This window comes from Salvelinus fontinalis, chromosome 23, assembly GCF_029448725.1.
Source record: "Salvelinus fontinalis isolate EN_2023a chromosome 23, ASM2944872v1, whole genome shotgun sequence".
Taxonomy (NCBI): domain Eukaryota; kingdom Metazoa; phylum Chordata; class Actinopteri; order Salmoniformes; family Salmonidae; genus Salvelinus; species Salvelinus fontinalis.
The window spans coordinates 4,242,854-4,255,090 of record NC_074687.1 but is presented as its reverse complement, the minus strand read 5'-3'; the positions used below and the strand labels follow the sequence as shown (position 1 = coordinate 4,255,090).

General features: G+C 44.1%; 1 protein-coding gene across 5 annotated transcripts in view; it reads right to left on the bottom strand.

Annotated features, from left to right (window-relative positions):
* Positions 1–1,033: 1,033 nt before the first annotated feature.
* LOC129820740 (rho guanine nucleotide exchange factor 7-like) overlaps positions 1,034–12,237 on the bottom strand; it is a 59,001-nt gene continuing 47,797 nt past the window's right edge. For 4 of the 5 annotated variants that reach the window (XM_055877658.1, XM_055877656.1, XM_055877654.1 and 1 more), the window contains 2 exons: positions 1,736–1,790; positions 1,034–1,571 (listed from right to left, as the gene is read on the bottom strand). In XM_055877658.1, coding sequence (XP_055733633.1) covers positions 1,449–1,571; positions 1,736–1,790 — 178 coding nt within the window. In that variant the 3' untranslated portion in view covers positions 1,034–1,448. Of the gene's footprint in view, positions 1,572–1,729; positions 1,791–6,323; positions 6,455–12,237 lie in introns of those variants that run through there. The other variant, XR_008754232.1, reaches the window with a different exon arrangement.

Genomic DNA, 12,237 nt, shown 5'->3' with positions numbered 1-12,237 from the left:
GATAGAGAGATACAGAGACAGAGTCCTAGAGAGACAGATAGAGAGATACAGAGACAGATAGAGAGACATACAGAGACAGATAGAGACATACAGAGACAGATTGAGAGACATACAGAGACAGATAGAGATACAGAGACAGATAGAGAGATACAGAGACAGATACAGAGACAGATAGAGAGATACAGAGACAGATAGAGAGACATACAGAGACAGATATAGAGACATACATAGACAGATAGAGACAGATAGACATAGTAACTGATGTGTGGTGAGCTTTCTGCTGCAAAACGGATACCAGCAAAACAGATACCATGGCATCACCTAGGTGGGTGTTGCACATCCGTGGTGGATGAGTTGTGAATGTAAAGAGCTTTGAGCACCTGGAAAAGGGCTACATCATCATCATCATCATCATCAGAATCATCAGCATCCCTTTCAGAGTCTTCCTGCAGTACAAACATGAGGGTTGGAGTTGCTCTCCTAAAAACACATGTATTTCTCCAAAGGCACATTCCTAGCAGTGCTCATATTTACATCAATACCGTACCAAAACCAGTCAGTACCAATCAATACCATACCAATACCAGTAGGTACCAATACCAGTCAATACCAATACCAGTCAATACCAATACCAGTCAGTCCATTTCTGTACAAATCCCTTCTGACCCACCGGTCAGTGACAACACAAGGTTTAATAGGCAGGCTGTCAGGGGTCCAGGCCTTACACAGAAGACCACAACACATTACACAATGGCAATACATCCAAATGGGTGGACTTCATAGTAATGAATAACAGTAGACAAGAGGTGAAATGATGAGTTGTTTTTGTACAGTACCATTAGAGCTGTATTGCATTTATAAACAGAGAGAGAGAGAGAGAGAGAGAGAGAGAGAGAGAGAGAGAGAGAGAGAGAGAGAGAGAGAGAGAGAGAGAGAGAGAGAGAGAGAGAGAGAGGAGAGAGAGAGAGAGAGAGAGAGAGAGAGAGAGAGAGAGAGAGAGAGAGAGAGAGAGAGGGAGAGAGAGAGAGAGAGAGAGAGAGAGGGAGGGAGGGAGGGAGGGAGGGAGGGAGGGATACAGTACCTAGTCAGTTTACAACTGAAATGTGTCTTCCACATTTAACCCCTATGAATCAGAGAGGTGCGGGGAGCTGCCTTCATCAACATCCAGTTCATCTGGGCCCAGGAAGCAGTTGTTGTTGGGGGTTAACTGCCTTGCTCAAGAGCAGAACGGCTCAGCGATTCAAATCAGCAACCTTTCGGTTACTGGCCAGACACTCTTAAACGCTTGGCGCCAATCCAGGTCCATGTTAGTTCACGGATGGAACCAAAGACATTCCTCATTAATATAGGTGAGGCTAGGAGTATTTCCTAGCCACATGACCTGAGTGGAAAAAACTTGGGGCCCTAGCTCAACACACACACACACATAACCATGTATCTGCACTCAATCATAAGTTAGTCTCGTCCCAGGTGTGGTTATTCATACTCTGTGACACCCTCCGGACAACCTTATCCAGCTCTTTCCGTGCCCTCTGCTCCTCCTCCAGCGACCTCTTCATCTTCTTATTGTCCTGTTGAGGGGTCAAAGGTCAGCTTAATATGCCACAAAGCATTCGTTTGGTAGTTTTACTACTTCATCTGTCATAACAGTGTAATGTCAAGTGTCGCATGCCGTAATGAGTTGTCATAGGGCTGTCTTAAGCCAGCATAATGGGGACACAGAGGGGACATTCACCTGTTGGAGCTCCTGTACCTCGTCCCTCAGGGCGTACACTACATCCTCCAGGCTCCTTCAACACAACACAGACGGTTAACACCATCCTAGAGAAAAATACATTATCATATACAGTAGGGCTGGGCGATAAATCAATATCAATAATTACCGAGGTAATTACTTCCCTCAACAACAATATAAAAACGTTTAGATTCATTTTGGATAATGTGGATATAGAATAATTAGGTACAGCAGTCCATTTGACCTCTTTGACGCAGCAGGAACGTGCGGAGAAGTGACAATATGCACGTGGAGAGGTAGACGCCCACTAAAAACCACTCAGCACCTCGAGTGATCGAGGAGCCACTATTAACCACGAAAACAGGGGCAGTGATAGCCATGGAGAAGGAGCAGCTTCCAACGAAGAAATGATTGATGAAAAGGGTTCAACTGTTTCAGTTATTTGGAAGTGGTTTGGTTTTTGAAGTCCGACAAAGAGCAGAGCAATGTTCTGTGCAAATTGTGCCGTAGACAGGTGGCTACCAAGTCTGGTAATACGACAAACCTTTTTCAACATCTGAAGCAAAATCACTCTTTGGAACATGCAGGAAGTTTGAGTTTGCGCCACGGTATTGATAAACGCCCCTCAAGCACCAGCCGATCTAGGGATGTTCGCTCGAAGCAGTCTACAGTGACAGTGTTTATGTCCTACAAGCAAACATCGAAAACACAAAGACATCACAAATGCTATTATGCATTGTATTGCTAAGGACATGCTACCAACTAGCACAGTCGAAAAGGAAGGTTTCAAGAGGCTTATCTATGTAATTGACCCCAGGAACGTGCTCCCTGGCCACAAACATTTCTCTCACCACACTGCCTAAACTCTACGCAGAGTGTAGGTGTCACGTTCCTGACCTGTTTTCTGTTGTTTTGTATGTGTTTAGTTGGTCAGGACGTGAGCTGGGTGGGAATTCTATGTTGTGTGTCTAGTTTGTCTGTTTCTATGTCAGCCTAGTGTGGGTTCTCAATCAGAGACAGATGGTAGTCGTTGTCTCTGATTGAGACTCATATATAGGAGGCTTGTTTTGTGTTGGGATTTTGTGGGTGTTTGTTACCTGTCTCTGTGTTTGTGTTCTGCACCAGATAGGTCTGTATCGGTTTTGCACATTTGTTATTTTGTATGTTGTTTGTAGTGTTTCACTTGTGTTTGTATTAAACATGTTTAACACTAGCCGCGCTGCACTTTGGTCCTCTCCTTCACCCCTGGAAGAAAACCTTTACAGAAACACCCACCAAACCCGGACCAAGCAGCGTGGCAACGGGCAGCAGCAACAGCAGCAGCAGTACAAGGAGGAATGGACATGGGAGGAGATTCTGGACGGAGAAGGACCCTGGGCAGAGCCAGAGGAGTGTCGTCGTCCCAAAGCGGAGCTGGAGGCATCTAAAGCAGAGAGGCGGCATTATGAGGCGCTAGCAAGGCAGAGTGGCTGGAAACCCGAGAGGCTCACCCAAAAATTTCTTGGGGGGGGGGGGCTAAAGGGGAGTGTGGCGAAGCCGGGTTGAATACCTGAGCCAACTCCCCGGGGTTACCGTGGAGTGAGAGGGCGTCGTACTGGTCAGACACCGTGTTATGCGGTAAAGCGCACGGTGTCCCCAGTACGCGTGCTTAGCCCAGTGCGGGCTATTCCACCTTGCCGCACTGGGAGGGCTAGGTTGGGCATCGAGCTGGATGTCATGAAGCCGGCCCAACGTATCTGGCCTCCAGTACGTCTCCTCGGGCCGGCGTACATGGCACCAGCCTTACAGGTGGTGTCCCCGGTTCGCCTGCATAGCCCAGTGCGGGTTGTTCCACCTCGCAGCACTGGCAGGGCTACGGGGACCATTCAACCTGGTAAGGTTGGAGAGGCTCGGTGCTCAAGAGCGCGTGTCCTCCTTCACGGTCCGGTATATCCGGCGCCACCTTCCCGCCCCAGCCCAGTACCACCAGTGCCTACACCACGCACCAGGCTTCCAGTGCATCGCCAGAGCCCTGTTCCTCCTCCCCGCACTCGCCCTGAGGTGCGTGCCCTCAGCCCGGTACCTCCAGTTCCGGCACCACGCATCAGGCCTATAGTGCGTCTCAGCCGGCCAGAGTCTGCCGTCTGCCCAGCGGCGCCTGAACTGCCCGTCTGCCCAGCGGCGCCTGAACTGCGCGTCTGCCCAGCGGCGTCTGAACTGCGCGTCTGCCCAGCGCCGTCTGAGCCGTCCGTCTGCCCAGCGCCGTCTGAGCCGTCCGTCTGCCCAGCGCCGTCTGAGCCGTCCGTCTGCCCAGCGCCGTCTGAGCCGTCCGTCTGCCCAGCGCCGTCTGAGCCGTCCGTCTGCCCAGCGCCGTCTGAGCCGTCCGTCTGCCCAGCGCCGTCTGAGCCGTCCGTCTGCCCAGCGCCGTCTGAGCCGTCCGTCTGCCCAGCGCCGTCTGAGCCGTCCGTCTGCCCAGCGCCGTCTGAGCCGTCCGTCTGCCCAGCGCCGTCTGAGCCGTCCGTCTGCCCAGCGCCGTCTGAGTCGTCCGTCTGCCACGAGCCATTAGAGCCGCTCGTCTGTTCCGAGCCATTAGAGCCGTCCGTCAGTCAGGAGCCGCTAGAGCCGTCCGTCAGTCAGGAGCCGCCAGAGCCGCCAGCCAGTCAGGAGCTGCCAGAGACGCCAGCCAGTCAGGAGCTGCCAGAGACGCCAGCCAGTCAGGAGCTGCCAGAGACGCCAGCCAGTCAGGAGCTGCCAGAGACGCCAGCCAGTCAGGAGCTGCCAGAGACGCCAGCCAGTCAGGAGCTGCCAGAGACGCCCTACAGTCATGAGCTGCCCTACAGTCATGAGCTGCCCTACAGTCATGAGCTGCCCTCCAGTCATGAGCTGCCCTACAGTCATGAGCTGCCCTTCAGTCATGAGCTGCCCTCCAGTCATGAGCTGCCCTACAGTCATGAGCTGCCCTACAGTCATGAGCTGCCCTACAGTCATGAGCTGCCCTACAGTCATGAGCTGCCTTCCAGTCATGAGCTGCCTTCCAGTCATGAGCTGCCTTCCAGTCATGAGCTGCCTTCCAGTCATGAGCTGCCTTCCAGTCATGAGCTGCCTTCCAGTCATGAGCTGCCTTCCAGTCATGAGCTGCCTTCCAGTCATGAGCTGCCACTCAGTCATGAGCTGCCACTCAGTCCGGAGCTTCCACTCAGTCCGGAGCTGCCACTCAGTCCGGAGCTGCCACTCAGTCCGGAGCTGCCACTCAGTCCGGAGCTGCCACTCAGTCCGGAGCTGCCACTCAGTCCGGAGCTGCCACTAGTCCGGAGTTGTCCCTCTGTCCTGAGCTACCTCTCTGTCCTGATCTACCTCTTTGTCCTGAACTACCTCTCTGTCCTGAGTTGTCTCCTCTATTGTAGAGGGGAGTTGGTGAAGGTTCCTGGACCATGGTCGGGGGCGAGGGTCGCCACTCAAGGGACGCTAAGGAGGTGGACAAAGACAATGGTGGAGTGGTGCCCTCGTCCACCGCCGGAGCCGCCACCGCGGACAGATGCCCACCCAGACCCTCCCCTTGAGTTTTTAGGGGTGCGCCCGGAGTTCGCACCTTGAGGGGGGGGTTCTGTCACGTTCCTGACCTGTTTCCTGTTGTTTTGTATTTGTGTTTAGTTGGTCAGGACGTGAGCTGGGTGGGAATTCTATGTTGTGTGTCTAGTTTGTCTGTTTCTATGTCAGCCTAGTGTGGGTTCTCAATCAGAGACAGATGGTAGTCGTTGTCTCTGATTGAGACTCATATATAGGAGGCTTGTTTTGTGTTGGGATTTTGTGGGTGTTTGTTACCTGTCTCTGTGTTTGTGTTCTGCACCAGATAGGTCTGTATCGGTTTTGCACATTTGTTATTTTGTATGTTGTTTGTAGTGTTTCACTTGTGTTTGTATTAAACATGTTTAACACTAGCCGCGCTGCACTTTGGTCCTCTCCTTCACCCCTGGAAGAAAACCTTTACAGTAGGGGAAAGTTGAGGAACAGCTCAAGACAGATTTGATGTATTTTGCTACTACTACCGATCTGTGGTCTAGTCACACGTCAGAGCCTTACATTAGACTCACTATCCACTATATTGACAAAGAGTGAAATCTTCTAAATAAATGCCTTCAAACATCATACTTTCCCGACGACCACCCCGGTGAAGCTACAGCGGAGGGGCTCATTGATGCTCTCGCCTCCTGGAGACTCAGTCAAGACAGACAGGTCTGCATTACAACAGATAGTGGTGCGAACGTGGTGAAGGCCGCTCAAATCAACAAATGGACCCGACTGCAATGTTTTGGACATCGTCTGCACTTGGCCATTGGTAAGTAACCTTGTCAATTGTGTATATTGAAGTGATTGGTTAGATGAAACTAAATGTGCATTTTTTTCCATTAACTGATTAAGTTAAATATTACATTTGTACACAATTAAAGGGATTATTGTGATTGTAACATTTTCTTAATTTCTCTTAGAGAAAGGGTAGAGACAAACGGGTGGATTGAGCAATTGGAGTGTGTAAGAAAGTGGTAGGTGCTTTTTCCTATTGGTGGACAAAGAAGAGACCTGGCAGTTGGTCAGAAAGAACACAACCTACCCCAGGACAAGTTGGTGACAGAGTCGCCTACCAGGTGGGATCACTTCGAAAGATGGTGCAAAGAGTACTGGAGCAGAAAGCCATTTCACAGGTCTGGTCCAGTGACAAGAAGACCCGGCACATCCTCCCACCTACACAGATATAGATGTTCTTGAGTCCTTCAACCAGGCATTCACCCCACTCCTAGAATTCACAGATGCTCTGTCTGGTGAGTCTTATGTCTTACATGAAGCCAGTACTACACCTGTTTAATACAGAGGTCATGAAACCTGATGGTGAAACAGAGGTCACACAAACCATCAAAACGGTAGTCTTGGACTTTCTGAATGAGAAAGGTCTTACTGAAATCCAGCTGGTAGACAAGGAACTCAGCTGCTACCTTCAGTCTCCTGATGCTCACAGTGAAACCAATCAAAACACTTTCCCAAAGTCATCCACCTGGCAAAGCGCTGTGCATTCCTGCCACCAGCCCCCCCTAAGAGCGTGTTTTTAGCACCGGTGGCAACATGGTGACCTGCCATAGGGCAGCTTTAAAGCCAGAGACCGTAGACAGACTTGTCTTTCTTGCTTGTAACTTGTAAGACAACAACTACCCCAACTTCAACTGTGATGTACCATTAGTCTAACAGTTATAAACATCTACCCAACATCAACTGTGATGTACCATTAGTCTAACAGTTATAAACATCTACCCAACATCCACTGTGATGTACCATTAGTCTAACAGTTATAAACATCTACCCAACATCAACTGTGATGTACCATTAGTCTAACAGTTATAAACATCTACCCAACATCAACTGTGATGTACCATTAGTCTAACAGTTATAAACATCTACCCAACATCAACTGTGATGTACCATTAGTCTAACAGTTATAAACATCTACCCAACATCAACTGTGATGTACCATTAGTCTAACAGTTATAAACATCTACCCAACATCAACTGTGATGTACCATTAGTCTAACAGTTATAAACATCTACCCAACATCAACTGTGATGTACCATTAGTCTAACAGTTATAAACATCTACCCAACATCAACTGTGATGTACCATTAGTCTAACAGTTATAAACATCTACCCAACATCAACTGTGATGTACCATTAGTCTAACAGTTATAAACATCTACCCAACATCAACTGTGATGTACCATTAGTCTAACAGTTATAAACATCTACCCAACATCAACTGTGATGTACCATTAGTCTAACAGTTATAAACATCTACCCAACATCAACTGTGATGTACCATTAGTCTAACAGTTATAAACATCTACCCAACATCAACTGTGATGTACCATTAGTCTAACAGTTATAAACATCTACCCAACATCCACTGTGATGTACCATTAGTCTAACAGTTATAAACATCTACCCAACATCCACTGTGATGTACCATTAGTCTAACAGTTATAAACATCTACCCAACATCAACTGTGATGTACCATTAGTCTAACAGTTATAAACATCTACCCAACATCAACTGTGATGTACCATTAGTCTAACAGTTATAAACATCTACCCAACATCAACTGTGATGTACCATTAGTCTAACAGTTATAAACATCTACCCAACATCAACTGTGATGTACCATTAGTCTAACAGTTATAAACATCTACCCAACATCAACTGTGATGTACCATTAGTCTAACAGTTATAAACATCTACCCAACATCAACTGTGATGTACCATTAGTCTAACAGTTATAAACATCTACCCAACATCAACTGTGATGTACCATTAGTCTAACAGTTATAAACATCTACCCAACATCAACTGTGATGTACCATTAGTCTAACAGTTATAAACATCTACCCAACATCAACTGTGATGTACCATTAGTCTAACAGTTATAAACATCTACCCAACATCAACTGTGATGTACCATTAGTCTAACAGTTATAAACATCTACCCAACATCAACTGTGATGTACCATTAGTCTAACAGTTATAAACATCTACCCAACATCAACTGTGATGTACCATTAGTCTAACAGTTATAAACATCTACCCAACATCCACTGTGATGTACCATTAGTCTAACAGTTATAAACATCTACCCAACATCCACTGTGATGTACCATTAGTCTAACAGTTATAAACATCTACCCAACATCAACTGTGATGTACCATTAGTCTAACAGTTATAAACATCTACCCAACATCAACTGTGATGTACCATTAGTCTAACAGTTATAAACATCTACCCAACATCAACTGTGATGTACCATTAGTCTAACAGTTATAAACATCTACCCAACATCAACTGTGATGTACCATTAGTCTAACAGTTATAAACATCTACCCAACATCAACTGTGATGTACCATTAGTCTAACAGTTATAAACATCTACCCAACATCAACTGTGATGTACCATTAGTCTAACAGTTATAAACATCTACCCAACATCAACTGTGATGTACCATTAGTCTAACAGTTATAAACATCTACCCAACATCAACTGTGATGTACCATTAGTCTAACAGTTATAAACATCTACCCAACATCCACTGTGATGTACCATTAGTCTAACAGTTATAAACATCTACCCAACATCCACTGTGATGTACCATTAGTCTAACAGTTATAAACATCTACCCAACATCAACTGTGATGTACCATTAGTCTAACAGTTATAAACATCTACCCAACATCCACTGTGATGTACCATTAGTCTAACAGTTATAAACATCTACCCAACATCAACTGTGATGTACCATTAGTCTAACAGTTATAAACATCTACCCAACATCCACTGTGATGTACCATTAGTCTAACAGTTATAAACATCTACCCAACATCCACTGTGATGTACCATTAGTCTAACAGTTATAAACATCTACCCAACATCAACTGTGATGTACCATTAGTCTAACAGTTATAAACATCTACCCAACATCCACTGTGATGTACCATTAGTCTAACAGTTATAAACATCTACCCAACATCAACTGTGATGTACCATTAGTCTAACAGTTATAAACATCTACCCAACATCAACTGTGATGTACCATTAGTCTAACAGTTATAAACATCTACCCAACATCAACTGTGATGTACCATTAGTCTAACAGTTATAAACATCTACCCAACATCAACTGTGATGTACCATTAGTCTAACAGTTATAAACATCTACCCAACATCAACTGTGATGTACCATTAGTCTAACAGTTATAAACATCTACCCAACATCAACTGTGATGTACCATTAGTCTAACAGTTATAAACATCTACCCAACATCCACTGTGATGTACCATTAGTCTAACAGTTATAAACATCTACCCAACATCCACTGTGATGTACCATTAGTCTAACAGTTATAAACATCTACCCAACATCCACTGTGATGTACCATTAGTCTAACAGTTATAAACATCTACCCAACATCAACTGTGATGTACCATTAGTCTAACAGTTATAAACATCTACCCAACATCAACTGTGATGTACCATTAGTCTAACAGTTATAAACATCTACCCAACATCAACTGTGATGTACCATTAGTCTAACAGTTATAAACATCTACCCAACATCAACTGTGATGTACCATTAGTCTAACAGTTATAAACATCTACCCAACATCAACTGTGATGTACCATTAGTCTAACAGTTATAAACATCTACCCAACATCAACTGTGATGTACCATTAGTCTAACAGTTATAAACATCTACCCAACATCAACTGTGATGTACCATTAGTCTAACAGTTATAAACATCTACCCAACATCCACTGTGATGTACCATTAGTCTAACAGTTATAAACATCTACCCAACATCCACTGTGATGTACCATTAGTCTAACAGTTATAAACATCTACCCAACATCAACTGTGATGTACCATTAGTCTAACAGTTATAAACATCTACCCAACATCAACTGTGATGTACCATTAGTCTAACAGTTATAAACATCTACCCAACATCAACTGTGATGTACCATTAGTCTAACAGTTATAAACATCTACCCAACATCAACTGTGATGTACCATTAGTCTAACAGTTATAAACATCTACCCAACATCAACTGTGATGTACCATTAGTCTAACAGTTATAAACATCTACCCAACATCCACTGTGATGTACCATTAGTCTAACAGTTATAAACATCTACCCAACATCAACTGTGATGTACCATTAGTCTAACAGTTATAAACATCTACCCAACATCAACTGTGATGTACCATTAGTCTAACAGTTATAAACATCTACCCAACATCAACTGTGATGTACCATTAGTCTAACAGTTATAAACATCTACCCAACATCAACTGTGATGTACCATTAGTCTAACAGTTATAAACATCTACCCAACATCAACTGTGATGTACCATTAGTCTAACAGTTATAAACATCTACCCAACATCAACTGTGATGTACCATTAGTCTAACAGTTATAAACATCTACCCAACATCAACTGTGATGTACCATTAGTCTAACAGTTATAAACATCTACCCAACATCAACTGTGATGTACCATTAGTCTAACAGTTATAAACATCTACCCAACATCAACTGTGATGTACCATTAGTCTAACAGTTATAAACATCTACCCAACATCCACTGTGATGTACCATTAGTCTAACAGTTATAAACATCTACCCAACATCCACTGTGATGTACCATTAGTCTAACAGTTATAAACATCTACCCAACATCAACTGTGATGTACCATTAGTCTAACAGTTATAAACATCTACCCAACATCCACTGTGATGTACCATTAGTCTAACAGTTATAAACATCTACCCAACATCAACTGTGATGTACCATTAGTCTAACAGTTATAAACATCTACCCAACATCCACTGTGATGTACCATTAGTCTAACAGTTATAAACATCTACCCAACATCAACTGTGATGTACCATTAGTCTAACAGTTATAAACATCTACCCAACATCCACTGTGATGTACCATTAGTCTAACAGTTATAAACATCTACCCAACATCAACTGTGATGTACCATTAGTCTAACAGTTATAAACATCTACCCAACATCCACTGTGATGTACCATTAGTCTAACAGTTATAAACATCTACCCAACATCAACTGTGATGTACCATTAGTCTAACAGTTATAAACATCTACCCAACATCAACTGTGATGTACCATTAGTCTAACAGTTATAAACATCTACCCAACATCAACTGTGATGTACCATTAGTCTAACAGTTATAAACATCTACCCAACATCAACTGTGATGTACCATTAGTCTAACAGTTATAAACATCTACCCAACATCCACTGTGATGTACCATTAGTCTAACAGTTATAAACATCTACCCAACATCAACTGTGATGTACCATTAGTCTAACAGTTATAAACATCTACCCAACATCAACTGTGATGTACCATTAGTCTAACAGTTATAAACATCTACCCAACATCCACTGTGATGTACCATTAGTCTAACAGTTATAAACATCTACCCAACATCCACTGTGATGTACCATTAGTCTAACAGTTATAAACATCTACCCAACATCCACTGTGATGTACCATTAGTCTAACAGTTATAAACATCTACCCAACATCCACTGTGATGTACCATTAGTCTAACAGTTATAAACATCTACCCAACATCAACTGTGATGTACCATTAGTCTAACAGTTATAAACATCTACCCAACATCAACTGTGATGTACCATTAGTCTAACAGTTATAAACATCTACCCAACATCAACTGTGATGTACCATTAGTCTAACAGTTATAAACATCTACCCAACATCAACTGTGATGTACCATTAGTCTAACAGTTATAAACATCTACCCAACATCAACTGTGATGTACCATTAGTCTAACAGTTATAAACATCTACCCAACATCAACTGTGATGTACCATTAGTCTAACAGTTATAAACATCTACCCAACATCAACTGTGATGTACCATTAGT